Consider the following 19,482-nt stretch of genomic DNA (forward strand, 5'->3'; position numbering starts at 1 on the left):
AATTGCACAGAACTGTGATAAACTTTGAGGAGCTCTTGGGCTTATGTGACAAAGTGCCTATGGATCCAAATGATGTTATCCCTGGACTGGGATCCAAAGAGCTACTTTAAGCATGCCCAAAGGTTTACTTGCTCCCAGTGAAGTTTTTACATTTTTTTCCTAAGAACAGATCCCATCACCCCCAGAAATTGTTTTGAAAGTGGCACGCCATATGGCTAGGAGCCTGCCATTCCAGTTCAAAGCTCCATACTGCTCTGGATCCTGGCCTTCGTTCTTTATGGTAACATTGGTTTCTAACAGGCTTCTAAAAAACCATTTTATCAAAGGCATGCCTACAAGCAGAGGCTGGATCAGACTAGCATCTACATTCAGCTAGAAGTCTCAAGCCATTTTCTCTCCAGAGCATTTGTCTAAAGTAAAATAACTGCACATCCACACACATAACATCCACATACATTACATACTTGTTGGTCTTTTCTTACGTGTCAAACCTTCAGTCTAACACATTAATATATTTGCCTGGAAGAGTCAGCATGGTTGAATTAACCACCACGTGGACTGCCTGTGTTTTGATTCTTAACAACCCTCTTCCCAGGAACCTAGTAAGTTATGGATAGAACTTGGCAAGCTTATTATTTTCTTGGCTTTTCAAACTCCATTACTGGTTATCTAAAAAACATAGTATTTTACTAGTTAGAACACTGAAATGCTGGTTGGCCAACAAATTGAAAAGCCACCCAAATTGTAGAACAGAGACCCAAGCCTCTTTTGGGGGGCGGGGAGCCCCGAGGTTCTCCCATATCCTACAGATAACTATTTTGTGGGGTGGGGAGCCCCCAAGCACTGTTCCAGCAAGAAGTCCTGGGATGAATTCTTTGGGTCAGGAAAATGTCATGGTCTTCTCCACTGGAATTAGGAGACAATTGTCCAAAAGGATTCAACTGTTATTGATATTTTATTAACCAATTAACATAGTACTAGGGAAGGCAGGAGATTGACAGTCATGGTCTTTCATTCCTGACACATTTTTAGGGTAACATTGAGAAAGTGTGGAGGTGGATATAATGGGAAAGTATTCTCCTGGTCTCTTGAAAGAGATTCGGAGCTCTTTGAAGTATTGGTTCTTGGCGCATTTTCTTCTGTCTTTGCACTGCTTGGCTGGAAACTGATTTCGGGAACAGGGGACGCCATCCCTGCAGTAACAGCTCAGTAGCTGGTGCTACCATCCTGAACTAGACACGCTGCTCTAAAGTTTCAACATGTACAAGCCTAGCAACCAATAATATGCACTTTCTACGCCAGCAAAGGAAAACCACCACATAATTTGGCATTGGCTGAAGATTTCAGTAGCCTGAGAATCCCGGCTTTGATGTTTTCAAGAAGTTTCAAGCCGTTACGGCTGCAAAGACAAGCTTGGTAAAGTGTGGCTAATGCCCCGTTGGAAGCCAGAAAAAGAAGCTAAGTATGATTTGCAGTGGTCAATGAAGAGGCTTCAGAACTATAACCCTTTCCATGCTTTGAAGTGTCAGAATAAAGCGAGGATGGCATGAGCCATGTCTGTTCAATACCTGGCCAGTCAATTTTCCTTGATGCACAGAGTACCCACAACCCTGTGTCAATACTGTTCTGGCATCTGATGAGGAAACTATTGTGCTCTTGTGCATTATATAGTTCAGGGGCAGCTGAAATCAAAGGGCAAAGCTTCCTCCTCAACACAGATGGAAGACAAAAACAAAAGTACCAACCACAAAAGCTATTCATACTGAAGTGCGCCAGCGGCATCTAACCGTGGTGACTTTATTAGATGGGAAGACGGAAGTGGCAATGAGCTTTTGAGAGATGACAGAAAATTTTTAAAAATGTTAACAGCTTGTGCATTTCAAAAACAGTTTAATTTCCTTCAGACTTCACAAGCATCCTCTCTCTTGTGGTAAAGCAAAATTGGCCTGGAGTAGGTCAAAACAATTCTATAATCCAAAGTTAATGGATGAAACTAAGACTTTATAATGGAAGCTAGCAGCAGCTCACTTTCCAATAGCAACATTCAACCTTTGGACACTTTGGTTGCTTATATAGGCTGAGATTGCAGTTTATGAGTAATCAGAGCCCAAATTAAAAATCTAAACACTTCGGTTTCTACAGTTCAAGGTAGACCAATCCATCCTCCTATAGATATTGGCCAGCCGTTATAATCTATGGGGGTCTACCTATTCTGGCCAGTAAGCGGCAGACGTGCCAGAATCCTCACAGAAAAACACTAAGTAGCATTCCTTATCACCAGTTGATTCTCTGCGTACAGGAAGGTAAAACTGCAACAGATGTTATAGCCTGCATGAACAGTTGTATCAAAAGGATCCCACAGATCAAAGTAGTAGTGAGCTAATTTCCCGACTCTAGCAGACTTGAGGGACGAGATAATAAACATTAATTAAAATGCTAGAATACTCAGTTTATGTTTCATCCACTGTAGTGTAGCCATGCAGATGTATTCAGAAGTTGAGTGACAGCTCAAGGCAGCTTTCCCCAACCTTGGGTTCTGCAGATATTGTTGGACTTCAGCTACCATCATACGAAGCCAGCATGGACAATAGTCAGAGATGGTGGAACATGTGGCCTGGCCTCCAGAACACAGTAGCTTCTTTGGAGGGGAGACCAAACTACTTGAAGACCGCTCCTGAAGACAGTTCGGAAACTTCAATTGGTCAAGAATTCAGCAGTCAGACTATTGGTCTCACGCTGGTGAAATTCTCTTTCATCTGACACACACTTGAGCAAGGTCCTTGTTAGCATACCTGCAAGTTATCCATTATATCTGGCTACACTCATTTTTTATTGATTTCAATTTTGTATTGATTTTAATTATGTCAGTTTGGTTTGGATTGCACAATATTGCACAGATATTTTTCGGATGCTCCTGCTCTGGGAACTTTTGGAAATTGAAGAGCCGGTTATAAAATCTCCACATAAAGTATTGTTGATCAGATTTTAGTTACAGTGGTACCTCGGGTTACATATGCTTCAGGTTACAGACGCTTCAGGTTACACACTCCGCTAACCTAGAAGTAGTGCTTCAGGTTAAGAACTTTGCTTCAGGATAAGAACAGAAATCGTGCTCCGGTGGCGCGGCAGCAGCAGGAGGCCGCATTAGCTAAAGTGGTGCTTCAGGTTAAGAACAGTTTCAGGTTAAGTACAGACCTCCGGAACGAATTAAGTACTTAACCCGAGGTACCACTGTATATCCTTTCCTGCCTTCTTCTCCATGTTTTATCTTAACTGAATCGTTTTTAAAACAAAATTTAATGAACGATCCCATGTGGGAAAGAACCAATCAGAACAAATAAATCCTGATGACTGATATAGTGTGGTGATTTATCCCATGTGGAACAGAACTAAAGGATGCATTTTTACTGAAATTAGTGTTCACAGACATGTGTGTGCCTGGTTTGCTGTACTACTAAAAAAAGAAGACACACTGCTAGTGACATGACTGGCTTATGATAATATTTAATATATTATACTTAGTATTACATATAGGAACAGAAAACAGTATTCCATACCTAAAATTACTGGTTTCACCCCTTAAATATAACTTACTTTAGTTTACAGTGGTACCTTGGGTTAAGTACTTAATGCGTTCCAGAGGTCCGTTCTTAACCTGAAACTGTTCTTAACCTGAAGCAACACTTTAGTTAACGGGGCCTCCCGCTGCTGCCGGAGGACGATTTCTGTTCTCATCCTGAAGCAAAGTTCTTAACCCGAGGTACTATTTCTGGGTTAGCGGAGTCTGTAACCTGAAGCGTATGTAACCCAAGGTACCACTGTATTAGAATTTTTGATTTACCTTATATTCTTTCCTAAGGCCACAAAAGACCATCACTGTTTGAAAGTTACTCAATATAAAAACAGATAAAAGCTAAACAGGATAACTGGAAAGCCATCAAAGTTAACTATGCAGGTTATATATAGCCCCAGGTCAGTTTTGCTCCTTAAAAATAAGGATTTTTTTTATGCTTCTTGTTCAGTGTTAGAAACTCAGATATATAAACTAGGTGCCAAATAGCTTCTTAAACCAGGGTTACAGTCATCAAAACAGAAGGTCTAGTTGCCATTTTGGGGCCAGAGAGCTCTAGAGTCATATTTTTCACTACGACTTTTTGGTTCCTCAAATTCATTCTGATCGTGCAGATAAAATGTGACAGACAGAATTCTACAAAGTGTGCTGCTAGTGTATGAAAACAGTCAAGCTCCAAGGATCCACAGGCATGCATCTCCAGATGGTGGAGACGTCAGGTGCCATGAGGACATCTTCACTTGATGACAAGTGGTTGATAAAGGTAAAGGGACCCCTGACCATTAGGTCCAGTCGTGGCCGACTCTGGGGTTGCGGCGCTCATCTCGCTTTATTGGCCGAGGGAGCTGGCGTACAGCTTCCGGGTCATGTGGCCAGCATGACTAAGCTGCTTCTGGCGAACCAGAGCACGCACGGAAACGCCGTTTACCTTCCCGCTGGAGTGGTACCTATTTGTCTACTTGCACTTTGACGTGCTTTCGAACTGCTAGGTTGGCAGGAGCTGGGACTGAGCAACAGGAGCTCACCCTGTCGCGGGGATTCGAATCGCCGACCTTCTGATCAGCAAGTCCTAGGCTCTGTGGTTTAACCCACAGCGCCACCCGTGTGATAGCCAGGTGCAAAATGTGCCTGGTGAATTCCAACACTGTTCTGGTTATAAAGCGAGGGTGGGTAACTTATAGCCATCCAGCTGTTGTTGGGACTTCAACTTTCACTACTCCTACCCACTGGGAATGCTGGCTATGGCCAATGGGAATCTGGAGTTCAACACAATCATCTACTATGGTAAAGGAAAGAACTGCCTAGTGGCAGATATCTCAAACCATTAATTTACACCCTGGTGTACAATTGGGTCACCTTGGGTCACCTAATGCTCTCTCAGGGACTCCAGGGCAAAGAGCTAACTCAATGAACAAAATGGTCTTTCCAATTCAAGCCTGCTAGTTGCTAAGAAAGACTTAACTGTTGCAAAGTGCCTTTTCATAGATAAAACTAAGCAGAGGAGAACAGCTAAAAATGCAAAAGGTACAGTTATTCAGGCTGCAGCACTCCTTCTCCACAAGACATTGTTTCTGTCTGATGTTCTATGAAAAAGTACACTGCAGTAAAACTTTCAAGAAAATATAACCCAGCAGTAAGAAAAATTGAGGCTATCTAAACACAACACCTGCAGGGTCAATTCCAGGCTCTATTTCAACATCTTATTCACAGCATGACAATACATCTTGCCTCGTTTAAAGCATACGCCTTCATTGCTAACCACAAACTAACTTGACAAGAACAGACTATGCAAACTAAACGTTCTACCACCATTTTTTGAAAGTTCATATCATAATTATCACTTTTTCCACTCAAAGGAAGCCAGAGACCACAACTATTTTCCATCTTGTCTGCATGCGGACAGGTGCAAAATCCAGAATGGATGGTAGCAAGCGAGAGCAACTTGAGCATTATTTAAGTTTATACGAGACTATCTTTTTCAGAACATTTTATTTTAATGTGGCATTAGCCAATTATGGGATTAATTCAGAACAGCTGACAGGATAATCAGCCAAGGCCATGTGTGTGCCATAATCAAGATTATGCAAACATCTTTTCTCCCTCTTGATTTGTAAGATTTTAAGATTGCCCCAGAACACAAATCTTTCAATGCCACTTGGTGCTTGCTCACAGTGCTAGTATTACAGCACCATCCATACAACTGTAAACTAACCAAACATGTCACAGGAAATGGAAACTGCTCTTCATACAGAAAGCACAATTTGTATCACATACCAAGGTTTCATGCAGCCCAAATGACAGGCATTTCATTGCTCAGTGAAGATGAACCAAACAAAATCTTTGCAGAAAGTATATTGAAAGGCCAATGGGCAGGTGTTAGAAGATCCAAAATTCTAGTATCTTCCCTCCCCCAAATGGGCAATGGAAATTTTCTAAAGCACATGACTGAAGATTCTAGATACTGCAATGTGAAATCAAGACATTTAATATTTAATCAAAGCTGGCACATGTCAGATGGTAAAATATCGCCAGAGATCAATGGTGTTCCTGCAATTCTGTGCCTTTTGTTATGACTGGTCTAAAATTTCCATACAAAAGACTGTGGAAAATAGCGGGGAAGGAGAACAAATATCACAGTTGGCTTTAAAAAGGCTTAAGGTTTCAGAATTACTAAACTGGCATGGTCCATATATGCAAAGCCCATGCAGTCAGGAAACAGGCATAGGCCTGCCTTGTAGATAAGCCCACGGAAGTATTGGCCTGCAAAAAGCCCCTCCCACCTTCTTCCCATGGGATGTGGGTGGCGCTGTGGTCTAAACCACTGAGCCTCTTGGGCTTGCCGATCAGAAGGTCGGCAGTTCAAATCCCCGTGAGGGGTGAGCTCCCGTTGCTCAGTCCCAGCTCCTGCCAACCTAGCAGTTTGAAAGCATGCCAAAAAAAAGTGCAAGTAGATAAATATGCTCTGCTCCGGCAGGAAGGTAAATGGCTTTTCCATGCGCTGTTCTGGTTTTGGTGTTCCATTGTGCCAGAAGCGGCTTAGTCATGCTGGCCACATGACCTGGAAAAACTGCGGACAAACGCTGGCTCCCTAGGCCTGTAAAGTGAGATGAGCGCCACAATCCCAGAGCTGTCTGCTACTGGACTTAACTGTCAGGGGTCCTTTACCTTTACCTTTTTTACCTTCTTCCAAAGTTGGGAAAGTGCCAACTAGACTTTGGGGAGGAGATTGGGGGGCTACAGGACCCTGTCAGAGCCCTCATGCCTCCTTCTCAAAGCCCAGGGTCTCGCTTGCCTGGCTTTGGGAAGGCAGCATGAAGGCTGTGGAGGGAGGGAAGGAGGGAGGGAGGGAGGGAGGGAGGGTGTCAAATGTTGCCGTGGGCAGCTAGAAAAGGCCTTGAGGGCCGTGTGTGTCCACTGGGCTGCTTGTTGGACCGCCCTGGCTTAGGGTGCGAGCTAGATCCAGGCTATGGAAAGAACATGGAAAAAACTATGGAATCAGGAGTGAGGAAAAGTGACAAAGGATGCTAACAGCAGGTACCCTTATGTAGAGCAGAGAGAAGAAGGAAAGGTCCAAAAATTAATTTCTTCAGGTAAGTCCATTATCATTCCTACAGACCTGTGCTTGACTAAATGCTTTAGAAAGATATACTAGAAATAGATCTCTCAGGATGCTTCTAGAGGACACACACCATTGTATAAGGAAACTTTTTTTATATATTCGCTCTTTCACTTTACAACATCTCTGTAGGTAAATAATAGCCCCTACAATTTTGAGAAAGGCATGCAGAGGTTTCAGGTGAACAAAGCAAAGCCTCAAGGTCACACAGGGAGTTTCTGCAGACTCAACTAAACTATGCCAGCCCGTTGCCAACTATAAGGCTACCTTTAAAAAGAAAAAAAATTGCCTGTCTGGTGAGCCTAATACTGATGAGTCTAACCGCTTACCAATTTATACAGCTTTGACCTTCTGCTTGTTTTTAGATTCAGAACTTGCTTGCTTGCTGCATCAACCTGCCACTCTCAGACAGCAGCCCGTGCAGCACTTATCCCTTTCACTTATTCCATGCCATAGAGCAGTGGTGCCAAACTTTTTTCAAAGAGGGCCAGATTTGATGAAGTGAAGGGCCGTGAGGGCTGACTAAAGGGCCGACCACAGTTGTTGACCTTTTTTGAGGATTGAAGTTGTTGAGATTTTTTTAGGATTTTACCCCAGGAAATAAACTGCCACTGGGGCCTGATTAAACCGACCAGTGGGCTGGATTAGACCCCCGAAATGGACTTTGGACATGCCTGCCCTAAGAGTGTTTTGCGATCCATCACAGGTTCAGAGGCAGATCCTCAAGCTTTTGGTGCAACAGTAACACCTCCCCAAATCCCACTCTTCTCCCCATACCATAAAAAGCTCTCTGTCCTACAGCATCCCGCAAGGTTACGGGGTCCTTCCTCATGAGTCAAGGCCATGAGATACACAGCCAGTTTCTCATGCCTGTTTTGTATTACAGTTTCCAACTAGCTGGGATGTGTGGGCAAAACTCACAGGAATCGTTACTCATATGTCATTTAGGAGTGCCTCTGGCCCGTGTTTGGGATGAGAGGATTGCCTACACTGCTCTGAGCTCCCTGAGAAGGATAGAAACAGGCAGTATGCTCAGATACCAGAACTGCAGGAAAGTTAATTTAATGCACTCATTGCACAATGGTCATAAAAGTCTTCAGGTTTACAAAAGGAAGCCAAGCATCACTCCAGCTGTCCGTTCCTTCTTCCTTTTATATCTAGGGTTTTATAATATTCAAAGACATCCATATCAAGATTATACTAGGCACAAAACAGTGAATATATCTAATCAATAGGTTGGGGAAAATGAAGACCCATTTCAGCATAAATAAGTCTAAAACAAATTACAATCCAAGTCCTGAGGGCTGTCAAAGGAAGTCACAACAACTTCAGTGGGCTTATCTGTCTAGGATCAATGAAGTGTTACATCTAGCACAATAATACTGAGTCTCATAATGAACAAGTGTATGAAGCTGTTTCTTTAACTACCCATCCAGTTTTGAAACAAAACTTTTAGAAAGAAAAGCTACTAGGCTAGTTTTAATACAACGCACCTGGTACATGAAAACCAAAATAACTAGGTTAGTTGAAAAAGTATGGACCTTGTTTTACCTCTGAGACAGTTTCTAACAGTAGCTAGGAAACACAGCATTGAAAAATGCAGCACAAGTCTTGCATGTAAGTTTGAGAAGTTTAAAATACAATTCGCACTTCAGATAAAATCCCATTTAAAGACAAACAAGGCATATTCTATGTTTCGATGGAACAATACTGGCATCCAGTGGCCACTGCAATTATTCAGACATAGCTAACTGTTTTTTTAAATATGCACCGTACTGACTCCATTAACAAGAAATGATATTAGATCATAGCACACATCCATTTTGTACATTCCTTCTTTTTAAATGTGATGCAGCTTACCTGGTAAAGCAGTGATGAAATCCCTTTGCAACATAGGCTTTAGGTAAGAATTAATATGTCCATGCTGATAATGACACATTCGTGAAATAAGGTGTTCCACAAATTCAACCTGATCCGATTCAGACCACTGGTCAAAATATTTAATACACAAGTCTTTTTCCTTTTCGTAGTTTCCTTCAGATGGTCGTTTCCTTGAGACTATCACAGATGAAGTTCCATTGCTTATCTGTTTTTTAAGAACACAAAATTAAACCATATCAGCATTTCAAATTCTACGTTCGGGGAAAAAGGTTAGATATGACTAAAATTAACAACAACAACCAACCAACCAACCAACCAACCAATCACAAAATAGCTATTGGAACACCTTTTTTTGCACTCTGGACCAGAATTTTCCCATCAAACATTAGTCAGCACACATTTGGTACATTCTTTTGACATTTCGTTTCTATGTGGGTACTATTATGGATTTCAGCATCTGAATTGCTGTCCGTTGATCTCCCCCCTGCCCCATAAAGGAATAAGTTGTGCACATTATTCCAGCAGTTGTTTATGATCAGTTTCTTAAACAAACAATACTTTTGATTGACGTACGTATACACAGTGATAAAGACAAACTAGTTAGTTAAGTGGCTGGATACAGATAAGCTTGCTGCCTTTAAGATGTACAGCATGAACAAGGCACAAGAGTTTTCACAACAGCTTGATCCAATTTCATAAACTGAAACTGTTGCAAGAGCTGCAGTCTGACATAACGAGTGTGGTTTCACGTAAAGCCAACCTGAACAAATTGGGTCAGCTACCAAATCAAATATCTGAGTGCATCTGGAAACTGCATCAAGCCAGGCACCTATTCTAACTAGACTGTATTCTGTGAAAAATGTTCTAATCTCTACAAGTTGTCCACAAAATAAAATAAGATTCAGCAAAAGACGAGAGAGCAGTTAGGGTAATTTCCACAGTTATTAATCTTAGGCTACTAAAAGCAAGCATGTCAGCTAATTTCCTAATCTCTGATGAGAATCTCAATCATTGCACTCACAGCACCACCTAGTGACTGCAAAAGGCAAAACAGATGACAAGAACTTGTGAACAAGGAATCCGAAATTCACGATCCACAGAGAAAAAGATTAATTCACAGTACCATGCAGAAAGGCACTAGACAAAGCCCATTGACTGTTGAAACTTTGGCGATAGCCCACAGGGGCCTCAGACATCAAGCAAGAACAGTGACAGTCCACCTTAGAACTCAGAAAAAGCCTCCTGAAACTTATAAATGTGAACCTTACAACTGTTCCTTGACCCCTTATTCAAGGCTTGTTAAAAAAGTAGAACAAATATTAGGAGAAACACATAACATCCTTGTAATTTATATTTGCCTAGAATGAGTAGCAATTCCTGATATACATGCAGGGCATGTGTGGATAACCAAGTGGCAAACTGAGCCTGCCACTTTTACATAACCACACAGCAATACACTACCGTATTTTTCGCTCTATAAGACGCACCAGACCATAAGACACACCTAGTTTTTGGAGGAGGAAAACAAGAAAAGAAATATTCTGAATCTCAGAAGCCAGAACAGCAAGAGGGATCGCTGTGAAGGAAAGCAGCAACCCCTCTTGCTCTTCTGGCTTCTGGGATAGCTGCGCAGCCTGCATTCGCTCCATAAGACGCACACACATTTCCCCCTTTTAGGAGGGAAAAAGTGAGTCTTATAGAGCAAAAAATACGGTACATTTCTTGGCCACGAAAATACAATCCATCAGCTTGCAGCTCTGAGTTGTATCCAACACAACCATTCCAGTTCTGCACAACAGAACTTCTTTCTCCTCTGGCACCCCCTGAGCACACTCCAATATCTGCATGCAGGGAGAGGAAGGGAAAGCTCTGCTGCACAAGGGGAACAGTGCTTGTGTGGTGTTGCATACAACCCAAGGCCTTTGAGCCTTAATGGCTGTAGGGTGGTGTGTTAAAAGTGTAGTTGCTATAGCTCCGCAGGTTCTGTGCTGTTCCGCTTTCCATCTTATAGCCAGAACAGCTAGCGTCACACAACCACTACACCCCTTCAAGCTCATAAATGCCAAGTGACAGTGGCATGTTGAATGAACCCCATTTCCAAAACGGTTGCATTTGTAGCTGAGTAAAGTGCCATTTGAGATCAGGGAGCCCAAAGCAAAGAAAATAAGGATTTTGGCCAACAGAGCAGTGATGCTGTGATTATTAAAAGTTCCAGGAGCAAACCCTCCCAAAGTGAAGATGAAACTTAAAAGTAATTATATTATCCATCTGCATTTATGTAACTGCCACCCTGTTGTAGACCACCAAGAAACCCAAAAGTTGAATTACCATATTTTTCTGTATATAAGACTAGGTCGTCGTTGTTGAACTCAAAAGGGTCTTGTCAGAAGGTGCAGCAAGGGGGGGTGTTGAGGCTGGAATGTCCAATTTTGGGGGGCGTTTTATACATGGGGGCCATCTCCCTCCCCCATTTTCTTAAATCGGAGTCCCCAAAAATTGTGGGTGTCTTATACATGGGGGCGTCTTATAGACATAAAAATACGGTATATCCAAGCCATAACTTATAATAATAATATTTGTATACTGCCTTATACCTGTAGATCTCATGAGGCCTGAATTTTGTCTGGTAGCTCTTGCATATGCCAAACTTAAGAACATACCAATAGCATCTGAAGACACTATGGCTGGGGAAATGCCAAAGGTAACAATCCCAAAACAATAATAAAAGAAAAAGAACAGCACGATGACATCAATTTGCTGCATTTTTTTAAAAAGCAGAAAGGCCTACCTGCCACAGTGTGTTTTTCTTTGGAGACTCATCTTCATTCTGATCCTCCATTACTGATGTGTTCTAGGAAAAGAATACACATATAAACTAAATAGGCATATAAACTGAATTTTCTTCTGCATTATTATAAAAATTTTACACCAATTTCAGAAAGCAAATTCAGAACACTATACAATCCTACTCATAGTTATAAGATACATGCAATAGTTGTGTTTCTACATGCTGATACCCAGCTATGTAGATTCGCCATGTACTGATATATAAAGTAAGTCTGCAACTTACACACGTTTAATTTGTGTGCATTTAGCAATCCGCACATGGCGAAAAATTCAGAAGGGGCCAGAAAGGAGGTGGGGTTCCGGGGAAAATGACTTTGGCAAACCCGCCCACCACAGATCCCAATGTCTTTTGACAATATGCAGTTTTGGCTTTAGGCGCAACCTCCAAAATGGAACCCCCACATAAGTTGCGGGCTTAGTGTTTTAGTAAAGAGTAAGAAAGTAAGAGAAATAGAATTTCTTTGATCACTACTCATTTGGTTTTTTAGTGGAAACAGCCCATTTTAGACATCAGTTTCTCATCCGAGAATAATGAAGAAAATGTTAAGCGACACACTTCCTTGTATGAAAACAAAGGTCTTTTTAAAAACTTTGAACCTATAATAAAAAGTTATTGAACTCTGAGCCTTTGTCTATATAGTACTACTTCCTTCCTACATATCAGATTCTTCAACCTATGCATGTTTCAAGTAAGAAGATAAATGCAACTGTGAGTTGCATCCAGCACTATACACCCAGAGGTGCACTCCATTATCTTTCAATAATAATAATAATAATAATAATAATAATAATAATAATAATAATAATAATTTTTATTTATACCCCGCCCTCCCCAGCCAAGGCCGGGCTCAGGGCAGCTTACAAGCAATAATAAAAACAAGTTGAATGATTACAACTTAAAAACAACATTAAAATACAACATTAAAATATTGAAACATTAAAATATTAAAATGTAGCCTCATCGCAGGAGGAGAAGGAAAAGAAAAAAGAAAGAGAGGGAGGGAATCAAATTGGCTCCACGCCAAAGGCCAGGCGGAACAACTCTGTCTTACAGGCCCTGCGGAAAGAAATCAGATCCTGCAGGGCCCTGGTCTCAGGAGACAGAGCGTTCCACCAGGCCGGAGCCAGAGTTGAAAAGGCCCTGGCTCTAGTTGAAGCCAATCTAACCTCCTTAGGGCCCGGGACCACTAGGGTGTTGCTATTTATGGACCTTGAGGCTCTCTGTGGGGCATACTGGGAGAGGCGGTCCCGTGGGTACGAGGGTCCTAGGCTGTGAAGGGCCTTAAAGGTCAAAAGCAGCACCTTAAATCTGACCCTGTACTCCACCGGGAGCCAGTGCAGCTTGAAAAGCACTGGGTGAATATGCTCCCATGGCAAGGACCCCGTGAGGAGCCTCGCTGCAGCATTCTGTACCCGCTGGAGTTTCTGGGACAGCTTCAAGGGCAGCCCCACGTAGAGTGAATTACAGTAGTCAAGCCTAGAGGTGACTGTCACATGGATCACTGTGGCCAGGTCGGGTGGGAAAGGTAAGGGACCAACTGCTTGGTCAATTCATTTCAATTCAAGAAGAGAGAAGAGAAGAGTTTGGATTTGATATCCCGCCTTTCACCCCCTTTAAGGAGTCTCAAAGCGGCTAACATTCTCCTTTCCCTTCCTCCCCCACAACAAACACTCTGTGAGGTGAGTGGGGCTGAGAGACTTCAAAGAAGTGTGACTGGCCCAAGGTCACCCAGCAGCTGCATGCGGAGGAGCGGAGACGCGAACCCGGTTCCTGAGATTACGAGACTACCGCTCTTAACCACTACACCACACTGGCTCTAGATTCAATTCAAGACAGATGGATGACAACAACAACAACTGCAGTTCCAACTCATGAAGCAGGATTTCTCTTTCTACTCCTCACCGGTGAAGCCATCTGCACCACCACCCATATCTTCTCTCAAGGGTCCTCCAACCCTCTGGAGCTGATTCTGGGGGCATGTGGCAGCAGGGGCTGTAGGGGAGAGGAGAAGAAGTAGAAATCCTGCTGCGTGGGCAGGAATCTGTTGTGCCTTACACAACAACACTGTCCCAAAGCCAGATTCTTCTCTCCCAGATCTCCTTCCCAGGCACTACTTTGCCAAAGATCTCAACCATTGGCTATGAGACCTCATAATGCATTATTGCAGAGCAGCAGACCAATGATGGAGAGGCAATAGCAGGGTGCTAAGGGTCAAACTACATGTGAAGTTAGTCATGTGCTTAAAACAAGCATGCTGCTAATAATAATAATAATAATAATAATAATAATAATAATAATAATAATAATAATAATAATTAATAAATAACTGCATAAATAAATAAATAAATTTATACCCCACTCTCCCCGGCCAGAGCCGGGCTCAGGGTGGCTAACACCAATAAAATCGCAGTAAAAATAGGGGGGGAAAGAGGGGGGGGACAAAAAAGCCAATTTAAAATACAGGTTAAAATTCATTTTAAAATGCAGCCTCATTTTAAAATAGCCAATAAATCAAGACCATATGGGGCGGGAAACATAAGGGTCAGACTGAGTCCAAACTAAAGGCCAGGCGGAACAGCTCTGTCTTGCAGGCCCTGCGGAAAGATGTCAAGTCCCGAAGGGCCCTAGTCTCTTGTGACAGAGCATCCCACCAAGTCAGGGCCAGTACTGAAAAGGCCCTGGGCCTAGTTGAGACCATTCTAACCACTTTGCAACCTGGGACCTCCAAAATGTTGTCACTTGTGGACATTAAGGTCCTCCGCGGGGCATACCAGGAGAGGCGGTCCTGTAGGTATTTTTTTATTGTAGGTATTATTTATTGTCTACATTTGTACAGTGCCCAACAGCACATGTTCTCCGAGTGACTCACAAACAAACCACCATGAAAATACAAAACAACAAAAGCTGAATCAAAATTGGTACTTTCTGGCAGATATACAGTACAATGAAACATGAGTCATAAACTGGGACACTCAGATTTGAAAAGAAAAAAAACACTCAAGTTGAATATAAAGGTTCTCAGCTTGGACAGAAAAGATGCTTTAACCTTTCTGGAGAAAAAGCAGCTGCAGGGCTGCAACCCAGAACACGCTCCTGAGTGGAGTCCCCTGTTGGTTTTCTAATGAAAATCACTCCTTCCTGGCTGTTTTTTGCTCCCCAAGAGTACTGTTTAATGCAAACAACACCTTTCGGGCCAAAAAGGAATCAGGTTAGGAAGGACGGAGGATTCAGCAAACTGGTAAGGGGCCTAATTTGAACCCTATACAGTGGTACCTTGGGTTACAGACACTTCAGGTTACAGACGCTTCAGGTTACAGACTCCACTAACCCAGAAATAGTACCTTGGGTCAAGAACTTTGCTTCAGGATGAGAACAAAAATTGTGCTCTGGCGTCACGGCAGCAGCAGGAGGCCCCATTAGCTAAAGTGGTGCTTCAGGGTAAGAACAGTTTCAGGTTAAGAATGGACCTCCAGAACGAATTAAGTTCTTAACCCTCAGGTACCACTATAGCTGCTTTTTCTTCAAAATAACAACAGCTAGGTTGAGCATACTTGATGAAACAAGACTGGCATCTTATGTAATTTGGCCATAAGAGGGTTCCTTAAAGCCAAACCAAAATCAAAAGTCCCAAATGGAGATAAGTTTCTGCGAAAGTGTTACGGTTGATTCCCCAACACATTTCTTCCTCTCGTCAGCAGTTGTGGGCTCTGTTCTTGCAACACCAGAAATCTGCGGGAAATATTGGCCTATTTAGGAAAACCAGCTTTATGGGCACCCACTCAAAATTTACCCGTCTGCCCAAATATAGCTTACGTGTATAGCTATGTCAAAAAAGAAATAAATTATTCTGCAAGAGGCGGCTCAATCATGAAAATAAAGCAACTTTTATTCTTTATTTACCCATCCATCTATTACTGCAATATAAAAGGACACTGTTCCTTCCTTTGGAAGGAAGGGTGGAATAGAAATTTAATAAAATAAATAAATTAAAAGAGTGCATTATTTATTTGCTAGACTTTCCAGAAGGGTATACCTGAGCTTAATCAATTAAGAGCAAAATGAAAGTACTCCACAGTTCTTTGGAAGAACTTTTCATCACATCAGGACTTTTACTTTGATCCCTTCTGTTTCCATATGTTGAGATCAAGGTGTGTTTAAAGCAGTGGTTCTTAAAATAATAATAATAATAATAATAATAATAATAATAATAATAATAATAATAATAATAATAATAAATTTATGGGTCACATTTTCAGAATAAAAATTTACTTGCACCACACCTAATTTTTTTATTGATAAGAAATACATTGGAAAACAAAAAGAAAACTCATAGCAGTGCTTGATTTATAACAGAGAACACAACTACTTTATAATATGATCATGGAACATCCAGAAAGTATAAAATAATGCAGCCACGTAAGAACATAAATCGTTCCAGAAATATAATTATAAACGAGCCTCTTACAAATGTACCTTAAGTAGGTATACAAACTCAATGAGAGGTCAAAATAAAAAAATTCCTTCCAGTAGCACCTTAAAGACCAACTAAGTTAGTTCTTGGTATGAGCTTTCGTGTGCATGCACACTTCTTCAGATACACTTTACTCAGAAGGGTGGTGGGAATGGGTGATTGGCAGATAGCTGAGATGAGCCTCAATGAGAGGTGTGAGTTTGCTTTTGCCATGTAATTTCATATTCGTCAGAATTGAAAATCCGTGTTCACAACAATATGTCACGGAGAACTATAGCAATGCTCTTGAAGAGGCATGGATACAGTTTCTGGTTGTGTGTATGTATACACACACACACACACACACACACACACACACTACTGTGGTACCTTGGGTTACATACGCTTCAGGTTACACATGCTTCAGGTTACAGACTCTGCTAACCCAGAAATATTACCTCGGGTTAAGAACTTTGCTTCAGGATAAGAACAGAAATCGTGCTCCGGCAGCCCGGTGGCAGCAAGAGGCCCCATTAGCTAAAGTGGTGCTTCAGGTTAAGAACAGTTTCAGGTTAAGGACAGACCTCCGGAAAGAATTAAGTACTTAAACCGTGGTACCACTGTATTTTAATTTGACACTATATCATACTGTACTGAAATGTTTAAATATTTCTGATTATCCTTGAATCTTCCCACCACACTTGCCATCCTCTCCTGCCACACCAATGCGATGTGCCACACCCTTTGAGAACCACTGGCTTAAAGCACAGGAGCCTCTGGCTCAAGAGAGGGCTGATCTATGGGAGGAAAACTAATAAAAAAAATTAAAATCAAGATTTTGAGAGGCAACAATTAAAACATGCTAGCCAAACCCTGGAACTATAATGGATGCTAGGCATTACTCTGACATTCTGCAGTGTTCCTATGAACAGCAGGAATGGGGAGGCATAGGAGTTCCTTCAGCCAAAAATCACAGTGCTTTACTGAGTTATGTGACTAGTTGTGTGTGTTCATAATGGAATTATCAAGACTCTCTGTTGTTGTTTAGTCGTGTCCACCTCTTCGTGACCCCATGGACCAGAGCACACCAGGCACTCCTGTCTTCCGCTGCCTCCCACAGTTTGATCAAACTCATGCTGGTAGCTTCGAGAACACTGTCCAACCATTGCATCCTCTGTTGTCCCCTTCTCCCTGTGCCCTCAATCTTTTCCAACATCAGGGTCTTTTCCAGGGAGTCTTCTCTTCTCATGAGGTGGCCAAAGTATTGGAGTCTCAGCTTCATGATCTGTCCTTCCAGTGAGCACTCAGGGCTGATTTCCTTAAGAATGGAGAGGTTTGGTCTTCTTGCAGCCCATGGGACTCTCAAGAGTCTCCTCCAGTACCATAATTCAAAAGCATCAATTCTTCGGCGATCAGCCTTCTTTATGGTCCGGCTCTCACTTCCATACATCACTACTGGGAAAACCATAGCTTTAACTATACAGACCTTTCTTGGCAAGGTGATGTCTCTGCTTTTTAAGATATCAAGACTCTTAGTATACTGAAAAGTGGTCTAACGCACAGCCCCTGAGGCCGTTTTTTGGCAGCCCTCAGTAACACTTGACCCACCCCACCCTCTCAGCCTTCGCATTGCCTTCCCAAAACCAGGTAAGTGAGGCTCTGTGCTTTGAGAAAGGTGGGGGGGGGGTTCTGGAGGGCTCATAGAGTCCTCCCACACCCTTCCCAAAGCCTAGCTGGTGCTTTCCCAGCTTTGGGAAGGAGATGGGAAGGCTCTAGGACCCTGCCAGAGCCTCATGCCTCCCACCCAAAGCCCAGCACCTTGCTTAACCAGTTTTGGGAAGGCAGCATGAGGGCTTAGTGGGGATGGGGATCAATTTTTGAGCTTGCCCTCCCCCACACCCCACATGTGCAAGACAAGGCAGTGTGCGGCCTGCAAGTCCCATGTCCCAAGTACTCTTGTTGCTCACTTGGTATGAAAAGTTGGGCTGCCCTGGTATACTGTATGACTGCAGGCTAGAGGGAATAAAAGAATCAGGCAAAACCAGTTAGAGAGACTGGGCGTTTATTCCATGTTTAGAGTAAATAAGGCAATTATACATTTCCACAGCCTAAAGAATTATGGCTACAATGCACTAATTTATGCTTATTTTAAAAACAGTCTAAATACAAGTTTATGTTTTACTGAGATATTCATGATTGCTCTGTTTTGTTTGTAATCATGGCTTTGCCTGGACTAGGTAAGCTTTTAAGGACAACAAGGAAGGTTCAATTACAGTAACACAGAAGACAGTGGAAATGAGATTGGTTATAAAACTAGCTGTTTGTTCATTCAAAAGTAAGCACCTTTCTGAAGAACACAACTGATGTGGAGAGGGGCACTGCTTTGGTCTAAGGATATTCATATCATATGGTTGGAAAGTACCTCTCCATTTCATCTAGTTACTCATTTTTAGGAAAAATAATTATTCGTGCTCCACTGTATCTGAGGAAATGTGTTAATATGTATCTAAGCAAATACCATGTTCCCTAAAAACAGCCTCTAGTATAAACTTAAGTCTCTATTCATTTGTGAAGAGTGAACATTTCTGAATGATGTGAAGAGTGGAAAGCCCTTTGTCATAATCAAGTAATAACATTAGCAGCTAATATCTGAAGAACATCAGAGGTTCACAGAATAATTCTACTAGTGCAACTTTCAAACTGTATTAATCTAAATGTATTTTAATGTGGACACGATCTATTGTAAAAAAGAAATCTCTCTGTTTTCATACGGAACTATGAACCTGGTCACACGAAAGAAGAGAAAAGGTGGCAGAAGAAAACGGTCTGTAGAGAGCTTTTGGCCACAGTATGTAGACTAGATGAAAAACCTAAATGTAACAAATAAAATAAAGGGCTGTACTAAGGTAGTGGCACCAGTTAGGGAGCTGATGGGAAGAGGAAAAAATAGGAGGGAGGAAGGCATCACATGAAATTGGAAGTAAGCTGAAAAAAACACCCTCAGAAATACAGTGTTACTCCTGGATGCGAACGCGATCCGTTCCGGAGCCCCATTCACACCCTGAAGCGAACGTAACACGCGACTGCACGTCTGTGCCTGTCGCGTTTCACCGCTT

General features: G+C 42.2%; 1 protein-coding gene across 5 annotated transcripts in view; it reads right to left on the bottom strand.

Annotated features, from left to right (window-relative positions):
• FBXW11 (F-box and WD repeat domain containing 11) overlaps positions 1-19,482 on the bottom strand; it is a 96,211-nt gene that overhangs the window by 25,220 nt on the left and 51,509 nt on the right. For all 5 annotated transcript variants that reach the window (XM_083493794.1, XM_083493793.1, XM_083493790.1 and 2 more), the window contains 2 exons: positions 11,857-11,919; positions 9,048-9,273 (listed from right to left, as the gene is read on the bottom strand). In XM_083493794.1, the coding sequence (XP_083349920.1) occupies positions 9,048-9,273; positions 11,857-11,907 (277 nt within the window). In that variant the 5' untranslated portion in view covers positions 11,908-11,919. The remainder of the gene's footprint in view (positions 1-9,047; positions 9,274-11,856; positions 11,920-19,482) is intronic.

Source organism: Podarcis liolepis, assembly GCF_965112155.1.
Source record: "Podarcis liolepis genome assembly, chromosome: 3".
NCBI classification, from domain to species: domain Eukaryota; kingdom Metazoa; phylum Chordata; class Lepidosauria; order Squamata; family Lacertidae; genus Podarcis; species Podarcis liolepis.